At 51.4% G+C, this 22,095-nt stretch overlaps 1 protein-coding gene across 1 annotated transcript; it reads left to right on the plus strand.

Moving 5' to 3' along the window:
* Window positions 1–2,335: 2,335 nt before the first annotated feature.
* On the plus strand, window positions 2,336–21,003 carry LOC144157611 (phosphate-regulating neutral endopeptidase PHEX-like). The gene is made up of 2 exons (XM_077688440.1): window positions 2,336–2,705; window positions 20,792–21,003. The coding sequence occupies exons 1-2, from the start codon at window positions 2,409–2,411 to the stop codon at window positions 20,987–20,989; spliced, it is 495 nt and encodes a 164-aa protein (XP_077544566.1). The 5' UTR covers window positions 2,336–2,408; the 3' UTR covers window positions 20,990–21,003.
* The last annotated feature ends 1,092 nt before the right edge of the window (window positions 21,004–22,095 follow it).

The following is a 22,095-nucleotide window of genomic DNA, read 5'->3' on the forward strand; positions in this document are numbered from 1 at the left end:
AGTATTTTGATGGAGGCTGAGGGTTTGATGAGGACCCCATCTAATTCTATTTCTATGGTTGTCTTAGTGTCGTTCTTAAGTCGAGGTTTCTTCTGCACCAGTAGGTGTTCTGACTTCTGAGGGGTGCTATTGAGGCCGCAGTTTGCTACATAGGTTTCGACAACGTTTTCAGCCTGTTGTAATTTGTCTTGCATTTCGCCTTCTGAGCCTTCTTCTATCTAGATCGTGGTGTCGTCAGCATATTCCATGGTGCAGCCCTGTAATTTGATCCGGTTGCCTTGGAAGGTGGATGAGGGCAATATTGAAGAGAAGCGGGGAAAGAACCGCCCCCTGCGGACTGCCCTTGCATCCAATCGTGATGGGTTGGGAGCTCACGTCCGCAACTTTGATGACCGCCTCACAAGCCGTTAGGAATTCTCGAATGTATGCGTACATTCGTTCCCCGCAGCCGAAGTTAAGGTTTTGGAGGATGATTTCATGCTCGACGTTATCGAAAGTCGAGGGCTAAAATAGGTCGAGGGCTAAATCTTTAGGTCGAGGGCTAAAATAGCCTTCGGTGTGAGCTTGTTGGCTTTGCTCAGAACATCTTTAATTTGCAGGAGAATGTCTTGAGTTGAATGATGTCGCCGGAAACCAAACGTGTGTGACATGCGTTGGGATTCTTTAAGGTAGCCCTGTAGTTTGTTAAGAGCAACATGCTCCATGAGCTTTCCACTACACGAAGTAAGAGAAATCGGTCGAAGATTTTCTATGCTTGGATCTTTGCCCGGCTTTGGGATAAGCCTGACTTCGGCTTCTTTTCATGTTGAGGGTATGGCGCCTCCCTCCCAACAATGGTTCATGTATCGTATGAGTGCACAGATTGAGTTATGGTCAAGATTTGACAGAGCTCTGTTGGGGATTTGGTCCATTCCTGGTGATGTGTTCTTCCGGATTTTTGCAAGGGCTACGCTAACCTCTGCCTCGGTGATTGGGGGATCAAGGTGAGCGTTGGGGGAGCCATTGTACGGAGGCGGGTGGAAAGGGGGTGAACTGGGTATGTAGCGGGATTAGGGAGCACGAAGCATATCGTCTGTGGTTCGCGGAAATTGATGAATGATTGTCTGTATGGTTTTACTAGTTTCTCCTTTTCTTTTTGTCGGGTCGATGATTCGTGTAGACGAAGCAAAAGAACGCACGTTCTTCGTGCCTATGGTGCATTCTACGAGGAGTATCATTTTATCGGAACCAAGAAATCCACTTATTGCGTGGGCCCCTTGAAAGCGGTTTAGTGCCCTCCTTTTTCTGGCATACAAGTTTCCTTAACTTACGGAGGCAGCGTATACATCATCATCATAATTGTTGTCGTCGTCATATTCATCGTCATCCTGGTTGCACCCACTCCGTACGAAGGCCTCTGCCGAAGATATGCAGTTAATTGTCGCTATTTTTTGTAATATCATGCTACATAAATAAGGTATCGCGGCCTCCTCGAACAATGATTTCAATGCGTATTTTAAATTGAAAGAGCATTTTGAAGCTCGATAATGTGCTAAATGTGACCTTAAAAGGGCCATGAAAAACAAAATACAAGTTCGTGGAATTCGGTGCGGTGCGGTGCGGTGCACATGTAATTCAGTGCCGAAAAGTAGCTAGTGTGTCGCATGGCTGTTCTGTTTCCCTCATTATATACAGCTTATTTGAGCAAAGTTTCTGTTAAAGCTGGTGTAAGTGGTATTCTAACGACTGGTGTTCTATTCTATTCTATTCTTCCTTGAATGCATCAAACTCGCATTTTGTCTTCATGCGTCCTTGAAGCAGCGTTGTCATGTATGCACCTTTACAACCAGTCCAAGTTTGGAACCAGTCGAAGTTTGGAAACGTTTTTCTCTATAATAGTGAGAAAGACGGGTTGTTTCAGGAGACCGAGTCTGTTAGTCCGCTTCCCCTGAAAATTCAAAAAATACAGAGCAGGCAATTACGATAATAAATCCACGGAAGATGATGGCGATGACGGCACGGTTATGAGGAATCAGGGGTTTACCCCTTTGTGCCCACAATGCATATGCCGATAGTGGCAATGCTGTTTTTATAGATGAATATCCCGAAAACAGCTCTGATGCTCACAATATGTATTTCTCTGTTTTCAGGCGTTGTAATGAAATACAGAGAAGCGTCGCAGTCGTGTGGTTCCTTCAAATTGTCAATAATGTAGCAGTAACGCAAACCAAATTACAATGCATGGAGTACAAGCCATTCACCAAATGCACCAAAAGCGTGGCAGCCCATGAAATGTCATGGTGTAACACCTCTCCTGACCAATGCAGGTGCTGTTCTTGCGGCTATCGGTGGTTGAACTGCGTGAGCCACAGAGTCCGCTATGGCCGGCCCTGCAGGCCGCTCGCCTCGTCCCACGGCTTTCCCGGTGCATGCTTCGGGTCTTGCTGCCGTCGCCGACGGACCGGAGCGTCCGTGCGGCCATGCAGTGGTCTCCCGTGGCGCTCACCAAGCTTGATGGCTTACGGGCGTGCTTGAGAGCGCAGAGCGCACGACGAACAAAGCCGACCAGGTTGGGCTGGGGTCCGGAGCAAGAACAGCTGGTCGAAAGCGCTGCCTTAGGGCCCGCCAGAGACGTCTTCCGCACATACGCGGAACGCCTCGTCGGCAAGGACCATGTGGCCCAGCCGACGTATGACGCCACCAGGACTTCTAGAGAGTGGGACCAGGTGGGCAATTTCGAGGGTCTGTATTGGAGTTACGGTTCCTTGCTTACCTACTGACTCGCCACTCTTCGAGGGGAACAACATTAGAAGCACTGGTAATCTCTAGGGCTAGTTGCCATCTTCAAAGAACTGTGCGAACATTAGTCTGAAGCATTTTCTTGAATATAGGAACCATATTCTTGCCATAGTTTCAGGAACAGAGTTCCGACAGATGACTACGAAACTGTGGCGAATATACGGTGTATGCACAAGCGCCGGTGACGCGATGTATTGTGGGTAGGTTGCCATCTTGCCGTTCATCGAAGAGAGACGAAGGCCGGCCCAAGTGGTGTAACACGTAGCTTGATATCGCGCTTTTGGAGCAGTGGCAGGCTTTCTTCGTGGCGTCGGAACCAGGAGGATACGCGGCAGCCCTGAACGAAATCGACAGGGCACGATATGAGCAGAAAATTGCGTTGTGTGGCGTCGACCCGTTCGTGCTTGGCGAGGCTGACTGCGCTACGAGCGTGGAGCCGTGGCCAGTGTGGCCGCACGTCGACCATGTGGACATAGTCGACTCCCTTGTTCTCAGAACTAGTTTTGTGACCTTGAAACAGTTGAAGTGTCGGAAGTCTCTAAGAGGCCACAACTTTCTAACCAGTGGGTGGGTTCGTGAACCGTGGCTGAAGCAAGTCTCGGCCGACACCGTGATCATCGCCCCAAAGGTAAACTCTCTCGTATCACGCGTGTAATGTGAAGATCAGTTGCTTGGGCGCATGTTGATTGTAATTACATTTTCGTGTGCAGGTGAACCACTCCCAGAACCTGAGCGTGCCCCCTATGCAAGCTTGGACACTAGTGAAAAGTGATGTAGAGGTTATCGCGGTGCACTGCTCGCGCATGGCCAGGATCGAAGAGGCGTTCTCGCGCGTAGCTGCACTTTTGTTTTATCTGGAATGCGTCGCGCGTGCGCGAAAGGATCGTTCATGCACGGACGGCGCGAATCTGTGGCTTCCCCCACACCTTCGGAAACTTCCTGTGCGTACGATCGCCGAAATGGACTTCTCGTCGGCCACAATGAAGAAGCGGCAGCTTGACTCTGGATCGGCAGCAGTGAGCGCACCGACGGCTACCTCGCGGCCAACTGCTCCGGCGGCGACGAAGGCGGACTGGCTCACATTCTTGGCCGGCGCGATCCAAGCAGGACACCGGCCGGCTACTTCCAGCGTAGACTTGGCCTTTAAGGATGTGTATCTGCCAGCAGTGTGGAGCTGCAGGGGTGCAGACCTGCGCCGGACCTAAGAACGCGGTGCTCAAGACTTAAGTTGTGCAGAGGTTGAGCAGCGCTGCGACCAGGTGTATGATAGCCTCGACCTCAATGATAAGGCTGTTGGCAGCATTGAAGCTAGAACACGCAAACAGTCCATGAGCACGCAGTGGTACGACTACAGAGCTGGTCGAATCACTGCGTCAACTCTGTAGGATATTTGCCATACAAACCTAGACCGACCATCCCTGAGTTTGGTTAAGCGCATTTGCTACCCACACACTAACAAGGGGCATTCAGATGCGGTTAAATACGGCAGGGAGAACGAGGGGAACGACCTTGCAAGCTACAGAAGTTTGGCTCTGCAGCGGCACAACAGCGTGCAGTTTCAAGATGCAGGGTTTTTGATATCCCAGAAGAATGTTTTCCTGGGTGTAACACCTGAAATGCTCGTAAAGTGTTCTTGCTGTGGCAAGGGCATCGTGGAGGCCAAGTGCCCGTGGAGGGCAAGAGACCGAAACCTTGCTGACTTAGCAAATGAAACGAAAAGTTGCGTTGTTGAAAATGGTGGCATTTTAGAGCTGAAATCAAGTCACCGCTACTTTTATCAAGTGGAACTGCAGCTGCTTGTGTGGCAGGTGTACTACTTGCGACTTTGTGTTAAGGAATCACAAAGAGATCAATGTGCACAGAGTCGCAGCAGATAAGCAGTTCCTATTGCCCATTGCTACCTGTCGCAGAGCGTTTTTTTAGCAAGGTGCTTCTGCCCCAACCTTTTCACGCGTCCAAATGAGAACCGGCCGCCTGCTGTAAATGGCTCCGCATCCCCTGATGGTGCACGGTCAAATTTGGGTGCAAGACCCACTCAAGTTGGGAAAAGTGATCAACACTGTTCGTGCAAGGGACCTGAGCAAGGGAAAATGATTGCCTGCGATGGCCCTCGCTGCCCCATCATATGGTATCACTTTTATTGTGTAGGCCTCAAAGGGGAACCAAAAGCAAAAAAATGGTTTTGCAGCTCCTGAAAAAACACGAATGTTCACTTTTGGCAATTCCCCGATACTCCTGCAACGTGGTCCCGTCTTTATCATCATCGTCAGCCTGCTCAGTTCCACTGCAGGACGAAGGCGTCCCCCACTGACCTCCAACCGCTCCTGTCCTGTGCTAACCAAGTCCACTGTTTACCCCCGAAATTCCGTATTTCATCCCTCCATCGTGTTGTCGGCGTTCCCCTTCTAGGCCCATTTCTTGGTATCCACTTTGTCGCCCTAACTGTCCACCGCTTGTCATTTCTTCTCCCCGAATGGCCAGCCCCAGCCCATTTCTTTTTCTTTATTTGAACTATGATATCATCAACTCTTGTTTGTTCTCTGATCCAGGTAGCTCGTTTCTCGTCCCTGAGTGTTACTCCTCACATTATACGTTCTATGGCCCGTTGAGCCGACCTAAGTTTGCATTCTAGTCGTTTCGTAATGCGCCAAGTTTCAGCTCTGTATGCCATTACTGGCAGTATGCACTGGTTGTAGATTTTTCTTTTGAGTGACCGAGGTAGCTTACTTTTCATTATTTGGGAGTGCTTGCCGAGTGCTCCCCAGCCCATACCTGTTCTGCACCGGATTTCTCCCTCATGGTTGGCGTCAGCATTAACCATCTGTCCGAGGTAGTTATATTGCCGCCAACGATGCATTGTGTTTATTTGTGTTTTGCTTTTACCGCCCGGCTGCGCCGGTGTTATCTCTGTGCCAAGGGAAGCGCGTGTTTCACTCTTTCTTTCTGTGCCGCGTGCGTTATCTGTTCTGATAGGGGGAGCATTTCGATCTAACGTGAACAGCCCAGAATAATCTTCTTGGATCTACAATGTTCTAGATGTGAATCAACGGTTCGAGAACCACACGCGCCGAAAGATAAAAAGCCTGCAGAGCAGAAGCCGGGGTATGCGACTCGCCGTAGCTCGCATGCGTACGTCACTTTGTTGACTGCTGCTTCGCCGCCTCTGTATGCTTTGAGTTGTTAGGGGAGCACAAGTTCGCTCCAATAAACGTGTTTCTCTCGAAGGCAACTGCGTCGTCTGTGGCTTCATGACATCTGGTGGAGGTGCGGGGTACATGAACCCTACGCCCTCGTCAAGCCGACAGGGAACAAGGTCTTCAGTCGGAGTTTGGACTGCTTCCGGATAAAGTGAAGAAAGAAGACGTCGTGACCACCACTATGATCAACGCAGGCACCATGACCGTCGCTCCCAGTCCTGCCCTCGTTCTTCAGCAACCCAGGGAGCCCCCATCATTTCATGGGTCACCTTCGGAGGACCCTGAAGACTGGTTGGAGCAAGTCGAACGGGTCAGGCTGTTCAATCGATGGGACGACGCGGAGACACAGAGGCAAGTGTTCTTCTACCTTGAGGACTCAGCACGGATCTGGTTCGAAAACCATGAGAGCTCCCTAGAGTCTTGGAACGATTTCCAAACGCAATTTTTAACGACATTCACCACCGTTGTGCGAAAAAAGCGGGCCGAAGTCTTGCTGCAGACGCGGACACAACACCCTAACGAAAGTGTTGTAGTGTTCGTCGAAGAGATGAAGAGGCTCTTCAGGCGTGCTGACCCGTGCATGGCGGTAGAAAAGAAGTTACGCTTCTTAATGCGCGGCGTGAAGGAGGAATTGTTTGCTGGACTTGTCCGCAACCCGCCAAAAACCGTCGCCGAATTTGTGAGCACAATTGAGAAGGCTCTCGAAATGCGTGCTAAGCAGTATGACCGCAACTTTGTTGGCGCGACTAATGCGAACTACGTCGACCACATGCCGATTCCGGCAGACAGCCTACGTGAGACTATCCGCGCAATAGTGAGGGAGGAGCTGCGGAAACTTCTCCCCACGCCGCCACAGCCGCAAGTCGCTTCCCTTACCGATATGATTAGGGAAGAAGTGCAGCAAGCGCTGGGAACCTCAACGACGTCAGAAGCACCCCGCGAGCCGCAAGCCATGTCCTACGCGGCTGCTGTTCGCCGACCTCGCCCAACTGCTCTCTACCGTCACGAAACTCCGTACCGTCGCCCCCTGTCGCCGGCCCGACCACCTGCGGTGCCAGCCCCCGCCCCAAGGAAGACCGAGGTGTGGCGAACGCCTGATAATCGACCGCTGTGCTACCACTGCGGAGAAGCCGACCACATCTACCGTCGCTGCCCCTAGAGGCTCGGTTTGCGAGGCTTCTCCGTCGACGCACCGCGCCCCCGACCCGGCCAGCGCCCTACTGAGATCAAAGACTACCTGTCCAACACCAACCGAAGACCAGCCCGATTCAACCGTTCACCGTCGCCCTACCCGTACCAGTCGCCAAACCGCTGCAGCACTGCTGACTTCTCACGTGGAAGGTCCCCCAGCAGACGCGGGAAAACTAAAAGCAGCAACTTCTGGAGGTAAAGTTGCAGGACCACGGAAAAATAAAAACCCTCCAACGACGCAGCGACCCGATCTAACCCTGACCTGACTTCCGAACACGACGACAGAAAAACGGCGCGACGCGTACCCGACACGACCGAACCTGCCGCTGAGAATACGACGAAGACGACGACGCATAGTGCCCGACCGTCAACACATACAAGCAGAGATACTACGCCACGACGTAACCGGAACTCGAAGAAGGCGGCATCGGACGTTCAGCTGTCCATCGACGGCTTTGATGTAGTTGCTCTCATAGACACGGGGGCCGACTACTCAGTAATGAGCGGGCCATTTGCGTCTAAGCTGAAGAAAGGTATGACCAGATGGGACGGTCCGCACATACGCACAGCCGGAGGCCACCTCGTGACGCCAAGTGGAACGTGCACATCGCGCGTCACCATAGACGACACAACGTACCCTGCGGCGTTGGTCGTTCTGCCTAACTGCTCCCGCGACGTAATTCTTGGAATGGATTTTAAAGACGATAGTCTTTCTTGGGCCACTTAAACCCAGAAAGTTTGGTCTGTCTGTATGTCTGTCTCTCTGTCTGTCCGTCTGTCTGTCCGTGACTCGATTCAGCTACCCGGCCAACGTAAAACAATGCCTGCGCAATAGTCTTATATAGTCACAGCTAAATGTGCCCGTCTAAGTCTGGTGTGATGTTCATACTTGTCAATATTGTTGAAGAACAACAAGATATTACGTATATATAAGACAACAAATAATTACAGATGTGATATTTGCAGCGTTCCTTTATAAAAAATCGTACATGTTTGATTTTGGCGAGATTAAATACTTCATCAACTAAAGAAAAAAATATCACTCCGCTGTCGCCTGCTGTCGCCCGCGCCATATAGCTTCTGGCGGCATTTGAAGAAATCAAGTGGCAAGAGTTACGAAAGGTTCCACTAGATAGGTTCCACGTTCTGCTTAAAACGCACGTGGACTAAGGAAACGCGGTTCTATAAACGTTGAAGTAGGGCGCCTCGATTCACACGCGTCTTCGCCGTACGGCAGCGTTGGCATCGAGACACCCGGTTTAGAACAGTGGAACGCGGGAAATTTAAAATGGTTTAAGCAAACCTTTGGCGTCTTTACCTTGGGAGGAGCGCGACGCAACAGGAACAACATGAGAGGTGAGCGGGAAAGCGAAGGGAGGCATTTACTTGGCAAAAGTCGATAAAGACTATCGTCTTTTAACGACATTTGCAACGAAAGGAGCAGATACGCGGCCAATTTTTTTGATGGACAACGGTGCAATAATCGATCTGTAGACCAAGTCAATAACTTTTACCCCCCATCACTCTAGCACGCCGGAACCGAACCCCGAACGTCGTGCTGCTGTAAGGATTGCCGATGATCATGTCACCCTGCCTCCTGTTAAGAATCGGCCAGCGCCGCAGTACTTCCCCGCATCACTCCTCGGCTGTGCAGCGAAGCCACTCGTGCTCCTTTGAAAACAGCGCAACCATGTCGGTGGCAAGTTGCGACAAGCCGCGTCAGACGCTTTGCTCTCGGCAAAACTTCGGCGGCTGGCGGCGTGGCTCGTCTCCACGCTCTTCAAGGACACAGAGGCCCCGTCGATCGCAACGGAGTCCTCCTCTCTCCCCTCTCTCGGACTCAACGTGCCCGAGGCTATGACGGGCTTACGAACTCTGGAAAGAGTGTTGTGCGTGTTCCCACTTGTTGCGTTTGACCGTTATCGCTTTTGGGTATAAATAGAGCTGCCCAAGCGTTGTAACTCATTCCTGTTAGAGCAGCGAATCGATGTTGTCGCTCTGCCGTCGGGGCATTGTTCTTTGGCTTCGGCTCACCTCTCGCTATGAAGTAAACAGTTACGTTAGCCTACGGCTTCTGGACTTCTTCACGGCTGCAACAGCGGCTGGCCGCTCGCATCATACACGCTACCACTCGTATGTCGGAGGCCACGGAGCTCGGATCGGGTGCCCCCGCCCGGTCGCAACAACTGGTTGGCAGCGGTGGGATGGCAACTTCGTAAGACCTGAAGCCAGCGGTGCGAGACCCAACACCACGGACGCCAAGGCGGCTTCGGACTTCGCAGAATTCACGGCGGTCAATGGTGAGTGCGGAACTTGTCTTCACTGAGTTTTACCAGGCTTCTGAGGATATCTGGTAGGGTGTCTGTTTTGTCGCGTGGGTTATTCGCGCAAAACATTTTTGGAGAAGTGGGAAAGCGGTACTCTAGACCGGCCATGAATTTGAAGGCGTTGAAAAAACCGCAGTTGTTGGAGCTTGCAAAAGAGTTGCGCTTGGATGTTACGGACGCGCTGAGAAAGCCAGAGCTGATACAGGCTATACTCGCTGTGGGGGCTGACGATGAGGAGCTGTCGGAATGCATTGAGCGGATCAATGGCAGGGAGACCGCGAAACGTCAGGCTGCAGAGGCAGAGCTCCAGCGCGAGGAAAGAGAGCGAGTACAGGAGCTCGAGTGGCAGAAAGAGGAACGAGAGCACAAGCTTCTACTTGAGCGAGAAAGACAGGAACACGAGGAAAAGAAGAGAGGGTACGACCTCGAGCTCGAGCGCCTTGAACGGGAAAGAAAAGAGCTCGAGGGAGCTCGAGGGAGCCCAGTCAAGCCTCGTTATGGCTTTTTGCCCGTACCTCCCAGCATCGTGTGATGTTAAAAATGAATTGAATTGAATTGAATTGAATTGAATTGACTCCAACGGGAGAACAAGCACCTAGACCATGAAATTCAACTCGAGCAGGAAGAAGTGAAGCCCGAGTTAGAATTGTAAAGACTTCGTTGTCGAGGAAAGCACCGTACCAGCTCCGCAGCGCGGCAAGGTTGCTGAGAGAGATAACGACGGCGCATTAGCTCAGACTGTCGGCAGAGGGCAGTGCGTGTCCACTGAGTGCGATAATGTGTCGGCGTTTGTTTTGGAGATCTCGGCGGAGTGTTCGGACGTGTTCGGGCGGTTCAAATTCGCGGGAGGCCTTGGGAGCGGCTTGCGGTCTGAACATGAACATTTCGCGAGATAGCGAGGTTTCGCTAGAGCGCGTAAACCGTGAGGCTACCGAAAGGCAGCACGACTCCGCTGAAACGGAAGTTGTTCCTTCGGACAGTAGTGCAGAAACGAGCGATGTGGTGGCAAAGCCTGCAGTCGAAGCAGCGAGCGGTTTGCACAGCTCAGTTGGGAGTCATGACGATCTCGCCACTGAGCAAGCCGATTCCGTTCTGCCACCAGCTCAGGTAGCTGACCTCGAGCAACGGCCAGCCGAGCTCGTAGATATTCAGGTGTCTGGGGCGGCTGAGCCGTCTTTTGAGACAGAGCAGCCTGGTTGTAGTGTAGTTCTGGCAGTGAGAAAGGAGAACGGCAACACACTTCGGCCTTCGCGTGCCGAGGCTGTTGCTGAAAACGCGAGGGATGACGAGATAGGGTCTGTTGGAAGCTACCAGGTGTCTAATGAGCACGTCGGGCCCTTTTCACTCCCAGCTGATGCTCCCGATGATAGGCCAATATCGGCTGAGCTAGTTGAGATTTCGGTGGCGCCTGTGGCTGAGCCGAAGTCGGGAACCGACCAGCCTAGAGGAGAGAACGCAAACGCGTTCCGGCGTTTGCTTGCCGAACGCGTTCGCGAAAAGGCGAGCAAGGATAGAGGGAAAACTTCCGCGCGTACTTGTGGCGCATGTTTTAATGCGAGCACGCCGAGGGGCAAGGCCATGAGCTCGCATCGCGCCAAGGGAACGCCGCCTCCTAGGAGGAGTGCGCGCCTTACGTTCGAACGCTGGAAAATCTCGTTCGCTCCTCCGCGCGCTAGACCATTGTCCAACAAGAGGACCGGTGTCCTTTCACGCGGTCGCAGCAGCGTTCAGAGAACGGGTGCACCTAAAGTGCGATACAAGAAGGGGAAAACTCGGAGCAATGATGAGAGCTCGAATCGCAGCTCTCAGCGCGAGAAGTGGCCTGTAGACGCCTGACTTTCTCAATTTCATTGTTTTTCCTGGAGCAGGTTTCGCCCTTTACGATTACATTTCTTTTTGTGTGGGACATTTCCAATCACGCGAAATGTCACCTTTCAAGTTTGTCACTTGTCTAAAGTACTGCTGGGCAAAAATATAACTAGAGTAGTTAGTTATTCGCGTACTTTTTCGCAATAAAAAGCCTGGTAGAGCTTCAGTGTGGATTTGTCTTCGCACTTGCCGGCGATGCGGTTGTGTCTTCCTGTGTTGTTCTGTTGCTTGCCTGACCAAGCCAGAGACGATCTTGGGGAGCCACTACTCGTCCAGTGACCCGCCCGGTGAAGCTCCAGCACGGTGTCGTACAGCCAAGGCCTGGAGTCGAGCGTCTGCCGAACACTTCACTTCGACAGCATCCCTCCGGACAACGGTTGCAGACCCTTATCCATCGGGATCTCGGACAACCGGCAGAGAAGCTGTTACGAATCGGCCAGCGCCGCAGTACTTCCCCGCATCACTCCTCGGCTGTGCAGCGAAGCCACTCGTGCTCCTTTGAAAACAGCGCAACCATGTCGGTGGCAAGTTGCGACAAGCCGCGTCAGACGCTTTGCTCTCGGCAAAACTTCGGCGGCTGGCGGCGTGGCTCGTCTCCACGCTCTTCAAGGACACAGAGGCCCCGTCGATCGCAACGGAGTCCTCCTCTCTCCCCTCTCTCGGACTCAACGTGCCCGGGGCTATGAACGGCTTACGAACTCTGGAAAGAGTGTTGTGCGTGTTCCCACTTGTTGCGTTTGACCGTTATCGCTTTTGGGTATAAATACAGCTGCCCATGCGTTGTAACTCATTCCTGTTAGAGCAGCGAATCGATGTTGTCGCTCTGCTCGAGTCCTGTATTGTAACCTCGCCCGTCGGGGCATTGTTCTTTGGCTTCGGCTCACCTCTCGCTATGAAGTAAACAGTTACGTTAGCCTACGGCTTCTGGACTTCTTCACGGCTGCAACAGCGGCTGGCCGCTCGCATCATACACGCTACCACTCGTATGTCGGAGGCCACGGAGCTCGGATCGGGTGCCCCCGCCCGGTCGCAACACTCCCCGCGCAAGCTTGATGATCGCAGTATACTGTGAAGATGCTGCTCCTGACGTCGACGCTATTTTAGACAGTGATCAAAGGTTGCTTCTCGACCGCGGTGTCTCTGTCGCGAGAGGTGTTGCGCGCTCCAGAGAACACCAATCCCATGTTTTGGTTACTAATTTCACCGAGGAGTACCAGCATTTAAACAAGGGCGCGGCAATTGCATTCCTTGAAGAAACGCAAGAAGCAAGTGATGTGATCGCGGTCGCCGACTTTGAACGCACACCCGTAGAAACCTTCAAGATCCCGCAGCCCTTCGACGTGAATCCGGCGCTACCGCAAGAACAACGGAACAAATTATTGGCTTTGCTACGTCGCTATAGCGAATGTTTTTCGTCGCGCTCAAAACTACGCCAGACACATCTAGCGAAGCACCGAGTAATAACCACAGATGGAGCCCGACCTACCCGACAGTCACCGTACCGCGTCTCTTCACACGAGCGCGAAGCCATCCGGACTCAAGTCGACGACATGCTCAACGACGACATTATACAGCCATCAAAAAGTCCGTGGGCTGCGCCGGTCGTTCTCGTGAAGAAAAAAGACGGCACACTGAGGTTCTGCGTTGACTACCGGCGATTGAACAAGATCACAAAGAAAGAACGTGTACCCCCTGCCACGAATCGACGACGCCCTTGACCACCTCTGCCACGCGAAGTACTTCTCATCGATGGATCTGAAGACAGGCTACTGGCAAATTGAAGTGGACGAGAGAGATCGAGAGAAGACTGCATTCATAACCCCGGACGGCCTATACGAGTTCAAGGTGATGCCGTTTGGGGTATGCACGGCACCAGCAACGTTTCGAAGAGTCATGGACACTATGCTAGCTGGCCTAAAGTGGCACACCTGCCTCGTATACCCCGACGACGTTGTGGTATTCGCCCGGACTTTCGACGAACACCTTGCAAGGTTGGAGTCTGTACTCGAGGCCATTCGCACGTCGGGGTTAGCGCTGAAGCCCGAAAAGTGCCGTTTCGCGTACGAGGAGCTCACGTTTCTGGGCCACGTCGTCAACGCCGCAGGAGTACTACCTGACCCGGCAAAAACTTCAGCCATTGCCAACTTCCCAAGGCCGAAAGACAAGAAGGGCGTGCGAAGATTTCTTGGACTGTGCGCATACTACCGGCGCTTTGTCGCAAACTTCGCACGCATTGCACAGCCACTCACACACTTGACAAAAGATAGCACGCCTTTTAGCTGGGAAAACGACCTAGAAAAAGTATTCTGCAAGCTGCAAAAACGCCTGCAAAGCCCGCCCGTTCTCGGTCATTTCGACGAAAACGCCGAGACGGAAATGCACACGGACGCCAATGATATAGGCTTGGGTGCCGTCCTCGTCCAAAAACAAAGCGGTTGCGAAAAGCTAATCGCCTATGCCAGCCGTGGTCTGTCGAAGGAGAAAAACTACTCTGCCTCTGAGAAAGAGTGCCTGGCAATTATATGGGAGATTTCAAAATTTCGCCCGTACGTGTATGGAAGACCATTCAAGGTTGTGACAGACCACCACGCGCTGTGTTGGCTCGCCAATTTGAAGGACCCCTCTGGCCGTCTTGGGTGGTGGAGCTTGCGCCTGCAGGAGTTCGACGTTACAGTCGTCTTCAAATCCGGCAGGAAACACTCCGACGCCGACTGCCTGTCACGCGCCCCCGTCGACCCACCACCACAACACTCTGATGAAGACAGCGCGTTCTTCGGAATCGTGACGGAGAGCGACCTAGCCGCCCAGCAGCGTGCCGACCCCGACTTACGCATCATAATCGACTACCTGGAGGGATGCAACGTCGCCGTTCCTAGGACCTTCAAACGCAGCTTAACACCATTCAGCCTGAGAAACTCCGTCCTCGTGAAGAAGAAGTTCAGCCCCAGAACAAGAACGAATTGCCTTCTTGTCATCCCCGCAGACCGTCGTGACGAAATTTTGGAAGCGTGCCACGACGACCCGTCTTCCGGACATCTCGGCACAGCCCGTACAATTGGAAAAATCAAGGCGAAGTACTACTGGCCCCGCCTTACATCCGACGTCACCCACTACGTCCGGAGCTGCCGAGACTGCCAGCGAAGAAAAACGCCACCGACGAGACCCGCCGGACTTCTCCAGCCCATCGCCGTCCCATCGAGGCCCATCCAACAGATTGTAATGGACCTACTGGGCCCGTTCCCTACGTCACGATCCGAGAACAAGTGGATTGTCGTAGTAACAGACTACATCCGCGGCGGCCGCTTTTCTGATGGAGGCGAAAAGCAAACACGCCCGTGTGCACGAGATTTCGGCGCACGATAAAGATCCCCAGGTGGTCAAAATTAATCCGGAGCCCTACACTACGGCGCGCCTCATCGCCTGCGTTGCGTCGGCGCGTTAAATCCCCGCAATCAATCAATCAAAAGCAACAGACTACATGACGCGCTACGCAGAGACCGCCGCTCTTCCGAGGGGGACTGCACAGGAAGTCGCAAAGTTCTTCATAAGCCAAGTTGTGCTGCGACATGGAGCCCCGGAAGTACTAATTACGGACCGCGGAACGGCCTTTACTGCGGAGCTGATGCAAGGACTATTACGCTACAGCAACACGGATCACCGAAGAACAACGGCATGCCACCCCCAAACGAATGGACTAACGGAACGTCTGAACAAGACGATTGCGGATATGCTGTCCATGTACGTCGACGTTGAACATAAGACCTGAGACGAAGTGCTCCGTCACGTTTGCGTACAACACGGCTATCCAAGAAACCACGCAGATGACACCGTTCGAGCTCGTCAATGGAAGACGGCCGACTACAATGCTTGGCGCCATGCTGCCGCACGTAGAAGACGACGACCTGAACGCCGACGTCCAAGGATGCCTTCAGCGTGCGGAGGAGGCCCGCCAGCACGCTCGAGTTCGTATAACGGACCAGCAGCTGGTGGATGCCGGCCGCTACAACCTCCGACGCCGAGCCGCCGAGTACCACCCAGGGGATCGTGTGTGGGTTTCGACTAGCTCCCATCCGACTACGCAGATTGAATGAGAAACTTCTGCGATGGTATTTCGGACCCTACAAGATTCTACGACGTGTTGGCCAACTTACCTACGAAGTGATCCTCCTGCACATCACGACGACACACGCGGCCCGAATTCGTCCACGTGGTTCGCTTAAAACATTTTTACGGGCGATGACGAACTTTTATTTTTATTTGTTCGGACTGTGGATTATGTTAGCATCGGGTCGATGCACTCTTAGAGGGGGGGTAATGCCGCGAACCATGTATTGTGTTTATTTGTGTTTTGCTTTTACCGCCTGGCTGCGCCGGTGTTATCTCTGTGCCAAGGGAAGCGCGTGTTCCACTCTTTCTTTCTGCGCCGCATGTGTTATCTGTTCTGATAGGGAGAGCATTCCGATCTAACGTGAACAGCCCAGAATAATCTTCGTGGATCTACAATGTTCTAGATGTGAATCGACGGTTCGAGAACCACGCGCGCCGAAAGATAAAAAGCCTGCAGAGCAGAAGCCGGGGTATTCAACTCGCCGTAGCTCGCATGCGTACGTCACTTTGTTGACTGCTGCTTCGCCGCCTCTGTATGCATTGGGTTATTAGGGGAGCACAAGTTCGCTCCAATAAACGTGTTTCCCTCGAAGACAACTGCGTCATCTGTGGCTTCGTGACAATATTCTGTTACTACCTCTAGCGTTTTGTTTTCTAAGCTGAAGAAGACGTTCTTGGCATGCTTGTTCCTCATTATGATTCACAAAATAGAGCGCGGCGTGGACAACGACGGTAAAGAAGGACGACGGGACAAGCGCTGCCTTCTTTACCGTCGTTGTCCAAGTCGCGCTCTATTTTTTGAATCATAATACACCAACTTGCCCAACAGCTTCGCCTAATCATGTTCCTCATCACTTTAGATTTATTCATATCCCCATGGCCGTGTTTTCTGATTGTAGTTCCTCAAGCATTGTTTGCATGTGTTCTGCAGTCTCACTCAGCAATACTATGTCGTCCGTAAACCTCAAATGGCTCAAGTATTTCCCGTTTATCCTTAATCTTATGTTTTCCCGGTCGAGCTTTCTAAATACCCCCCTCCAGACTAGTTTTAGAGAGATGGTATCTCCGTTTTACGCCCTTACGGATTGAAAATTTATCGCTTTGCTTGTGAAAAGTTATCCTGCTCGTGCATCCCTTTAGAAGTCTTATGTAGGTTCCCTCAGTTCGGAGGCAAAAAGCAAAAACGCCCTTGTGTGCGAGATTATGGCGCACGTTAGGGATCCCCAGGTGGTCAAAATTAATCCGAAGCCCTCCACTATGGCGCACCTCATCGCCTGCGTTGTGTCGGCGTGTTAAACCCTACGATCAGTCAACGTTGGCTCGTCCAAATATTCGTAACGGTTACCAAATGGTGTCTGTTCACATTGAAATGGATGAGAAACAAAAGCTTGTCTTAAGTATTGTCTGAAGATGTTATGCGACATCTTTCTTTATGTCCTTGAAGTCCTTGGTTCAATACCGTTCTTCGGTGTTCTTATTGAAATATGCACATATGCTGTGTTGTGTGCAAACTGTTTTTTCACACTAAGTTGGAATCAAATGAAATCCTTAATATGTACTCCAATTTTGGTGTTGAAAATGGTACATGTGTCAGTGATATTTTTTCTTCAAAATGCAACCACTAATTGCAGCAGTGTAGGCAGAAAAAGTTGCAAGGCACAGCGACACCTATGGCCCACGAGTCCAATGAAACGTCCTTAAGCACAAGAAGCACTCAGCAAACACCTTTTATAGCACATAAGCCAAAGAAGAATTTTTTGCATTCAGTGTGTGTATATAGCACAGTAATTCGTTATAGGGCTTATGAATTCAACATCAAACTGCGTCACAGACGGGACCGAGAAAAAGCGGCAGGACTGTGCTCGTCCCGCTTCTTTTTCTCTGCCCCATCTGTGTGTTCAGTTTGACGTACCAACATGCAAAACCAACTGGCCCAACAATGCTTTATTCAGCTTATGAAGTAAACAGTACAAAAATAACCAACATGCACCCATCCGTTTGACGACCATGGTCAAACACGTTCGATGGATTCTTTGCTTACAAACGTATAATGGCATCAGTGAGGACACACAAGCTTCGCTTTAAAACATCAGAGCAATGTGAAACACATGGTCTTTAGTCAAACGGCACAACAGAGTTGCACAGATTAGTCAGTGCAAAGCACACCATACCCAGCTTTCTCGCTCAAAATTACAACCTCTCGGGAACCTAGCAAAACCACTTTATGAAAATTATATTTGGCATAAAGCTAGAAGCCAACGTGAAGATTAAAACACTAAAAGTACATTTCAGGTTTCTGACTTTTTTTTGTAATTCGCTGTCAAATCTAACTCCCCATGCATTTCTATGGGATAGTTCCCATGGCTCAGGAACCCAGTCACGCAACGTGCGCGGCTTGAAACTGTGTACAAAGCAATTATTCACCCCAAATATTAGTTGTGCAAAAGAAGTTTTAATTTCGCTAAAAAATTTCAGAGTAATCACTGTTGAAAGGACTGCCATGAGCGAGAAAGATGCACATGCGTGCAATCTTGACAATTTGGCATTCGCCATACTCGTTTTTTCGTAGCACTTCAATCGGCAAGCTCCCCTTCAGAATGGTGAAGTTATTCCTCACCAAGCGAATTACTCTTCCAACGTGAATTCTCACGTTTCCGATCTCTCTAGTGCGTTCAACGTCCCGACTGGAAAGCTGTCGTTTTCCCCTCGTAAAGGCAGGCATAGCCAAAGTTGCACGGCACAAGCTCACACTCTCTTCTATGAGGAACCCTCTATCTGCCAGCACGATATCCCCATACTCCAACAGGTCAAGGATGCCAGAATCTTCAGTTATTGCTTTTTCGCTCGCCCTACCCCCAAATCATTGTGACAATACTTTCCTGTGAGCATATGCCCACAAGAAACTTCACTGTATTATGGTGCTTGTAATGAGACCATGTCTCGGCTGTAGTCAGGTAGGAACTGGGTCGGACCTGCCGTGGTGGCTCAGTGGCTAAGGCGTTGCGCTGCTGAGCACGAGGTCGCGGGTTCGATTCCCGGCCGCGGCGGCCGCTTTTCTGATGGAGGCGAAAAGCAAAAACGCCCGTGTGTACGAGATTTCGGCGCACGTTAAAGATCCCCAGGTGGTCAAATTTAACCCGGAGCCCTCCACTCCGGCGCGCCTCATCGCCTGCGTTGTGTCGGCGCGTTAAACTCTACTATCAATCAATCAACTGGGTCTGTCTATAAAAACCTCAAATCAATTCAAGATAACCCGCACTTTGATGCCAAAGTTGTCCACGAAAGCAACGGGGAGTGTCTCGACTACCTCCTCTTTTTCCGGCCAACGCACCACAGTTTTCAAGTGATCAAAAAAAAAAAAAAAAAGAAAACATCCAGCCATCTTTCACGATTGCGGGAGATCGTGGACTGAGATACGTTGAATCTGAAAGGAAGGTCTTGCATTGGGCACCATAGTCTTATCCTTATAAAAAAAGCAACCATCTCTTCAATCTGAGTTAGGGAATGTCTTGCCGAGTGCGAGATGTGGTCCTTTGCCCGGTTGAAGATACCAAGCAGCATGAAAAAGCTTGGAAGTCCAGTGTAGAATGCCAACCTGCTGGCGTGGCCTTCCAGGGCTGCTTCTGTAAAACTAGCCGACCGCAGCGCCGTCTTGGCTTCTTTCATTAGTTCCCTGGTGCTCGAAATATACTGCTGAAGTCCGTCAATGTCTTTACCCAGCAAGTCAGTCTGGCATCGAAAAACTTCAAAGCGCACAAATAGACGGGGACAAAGAGGAGGGACACACACACGCGCTTACTCGCAACTGCCGCTTTTAATGAAATGCACAAATTTATACGTGAACACAAAACAGATTAAACAAACATTGAGCCGATTAGTGCTTGCTCCTTCCCGTGAAGAAAAGGATGCATTAATGTTGCAAGCACTAATCGGCTCAATGTTTGTTTAATCTGTTTTGTGTTCACGTATAAATTTGTGCATTTCATTAAAAGCGGCAGTTGCGAGTAACCGCGTGTGTGTGTCCCTCCTCTTTGTCCCCGTCTATTTGTGCGCTTTGAAGTTTTTTCGATGTCATGCGCCAACTAGCCCAACTTGCGGTATTGCTTCAGTCTGGCAAGCTGCCTCTGTTGAAAACGAAGGGTAGAGGACAAAATTACACCAACTTAACGCACACACAGAAACATGGCTTGTGCTCAGCCCACAGCCAAGGAAAATGTTTTAGTTTCCTAATTTTTACGTACCAACTCTAACGTTCTCTTCAACTGCTTGGTAATCTTCTTATTCACTGTGTACCTGACTGTCGCCAAGAATCCCGGAAGTTGCTCCTAGAAAAGCACAAGATTGCAGAACATAATTTTGGCACCACTAGGTAAATTCGAGGGAAAACAGGAAGGTGCATTACCGGCAAAAGGTACCTGCCGTGCCGACCGTGCTTTTCAGCGGTCGTAGTGCTTCGGGCTGCTTGTTTGAGTTCGTAACCCAAATGAAGGGTAGGAACCCAGTCAGGTTTGCAGTCATCAAGCAGCTTCGAGGGGTGGCCTGGAATCAAGGGGCAAACAAGCACATGGTTCAAAACTTTTCTAAACTTCGAATTCCAAGTTTTTTGCAGCCATGTGGCGCTCGGTTTTCTGTTTGGTGAGCGAATCTGCTACTGCCGTCAGTTTACGAAAACGTATCTGGAATTTCAACTGTGCAAATACTGCGCCGTTAATGTTTACAACTCGAAAACCTAGCGGAAACACGATACACGCACACGAAAGCCCTACGTGCGTGTTTCTCCCACTTCTGAATTCCTATTTCAGCAGTGTAAACTAGCAAGAAAACCAAGCTCTCGTTTATCTGGCATGCCTGCAGACGCCAACTTGGTATACGTTTCTAGAACCTCCAAAAATGAGTTTCACCTCGTGAAGCTTTCACTTACCAAATATAAAATGTCATGAGCACAAGCTGTACCTGTCGGCGTGTTCTTCTATCCCACGTCTGTTAATCCGGGCGAGCCATTCGCGCTGCGGCCGTTCCGTCAGCTCCTTCGTTTTTTGGCACTCGGCTGTAATCACTTTAGGCACCTTGAAAAAACCAGGGTCACTGGGCCCTGTTTTTAAATTTTGCACCTTAGTTTGAGTGCGGCTAGAGCAGCCAACTATCACAAAGTGCACCATCGCAGGGAGACGCCACGCGTTCACTGTACAGGCCGCCGATCGGATGAACGGCAAGATGGCGACTTACCCACAATTCATCGCGTCACCGGCGCTTGTGCAGTCACCGTATATGCACCTGTGCGTTGTCATTGACACTTGATGCGAACCCATTTACGCCGTGCAGGCCTTCTACCTTTTGTACGCTCACTCGGTGTGCGAAATCGGGGCTCACGGGCGACGCTTGACGCACCATACCCCGCGCTGGAAGAACGTCAACGGCCAGCTGTCCAACGACTGGGCGTTTCAACGGGCCTTCGAGTGCCGCACGGGAGATCCGATGCGTCTCGGCAAGACGTGCTCGCTCTGGGAACCGAGCCACTAAATACCACTTGTGTGTCTGCGTAGTTATTAGCATAAAGCGTATTTACTGCATTCACTAAAAAACAAGCACTTGCAATTATTCACTTCGCGCAGCGAGCTTCACTGCGCGAAGGCAAGTCGCATGACGGTTCTTGAAGATACAATAACACTGTTTAATTTGAAAAACTAGCCTTTAGTTCTTTGCTGAGCTCATTTCCTGCCACGAACAACATTTTGTAACCAAAAAAAAAAATTGCGCCCACCTCCCCGAAGGGAATCGTGAGGAAGTGCGAATGCATTTCTTGCGCCGAGAGTACACGGCGTAGTAATTCTGCCATCGCCTTGAGAGGCGCAGTACCGGCGAGGGGGAGCTGTCAGGCGAGGGGAGAGGTGCGCGCCGAGGGTGAGTGCAAACCTAACGGGGGGAGAGGCGCGCCAGCTGCAGAGCATGTGACGTCACGGCGCGAGGAGAGGGGGAGCAGACGCAAAGGCGCCAGCGCGCGGTCACGTGGGAGTGTGACGTCACGGCGCGAGGAGCGGTGCGGGAGCCGGCGCGGGCGCGCGCAGCCACAGCGCGGGAGGCGGAGCGCGCGCGGGTCACGTGGGGTGTGACGTCGCTGCGCCGTTGCTACAGACGCTCCTCTCCGCTCCTCGCGCCGTTGCTAGGGGAGAGGAGGAGGAGCGCGGATGACGGCGGATTCAGGGTCGCTTATAAAGTGCATCGCACTTAAAACGCTACTTTTGCAAAGCTTTCAAATTTCGCTTTACAGTGACGTGTTACGGGCAGAAACGGCGACATACGGGCCAGCACTAAAGCATACTTATTAGTGTTTACTGCACTTTAGCATACAAGTGATGCGATCAAACGGAAATAGAGGCCCCGCTACAATCGCCCGCTCATGCGTCTCAGCGGTGGCTGCGGTTGACGGCCACCAATCACATAAACGAGGATCCGTGTCGCCGGATACTGGCTCGGGAGTTGCAAATGCTTTACCTGTTTTCCGCAATGTCTCCATTATTTGTTTCGTGTTTGTAAGAAGGTTGGCATCGCTGTTATCGTGACAAAGCAGCCTTTTAGATGAACCGGGCCTGTATTTTGTCTTCACGGCGCCTTAAGTGTTGCTGAAG

The sequence above is a fragment of the Haemaphysalis longicornis genome, unplaced genomic scaffold (assembly GCF_048455015.1).
Source record: "Haemaphysalis longicornis isolate Haplotype H1 unplaced genomic scaffold, Haemaphysalis longicornis Haplotype H1 scaffold_10, whole genome shotgun sequence".
Classification (NCBI taxonomy): Eukaryota; Metazoa; Arthropoda; class Arachnida; order Ixodida; family Ixodidae; genus Haemaphysalis; species Haemaphysalis longicornis.

Bases quoted from the DNA above. Each gene is read 5' to 3' on its own strand.
- LOC144157611 (XM_077688440.1), top strand. From the start codon at position 2,409: ATGCTTCGGGTCTTGCTGCCGTCGCCGACGGACCGGAGCGTCCGTGCG. The intron at 2,706-20,791 runs GTGGGCAATTTC...TACGCCGTGCAG, and splicing joins CTTCTAGAGAGTGGGACCAG to GCCTTCTACCTTTTGTACGC.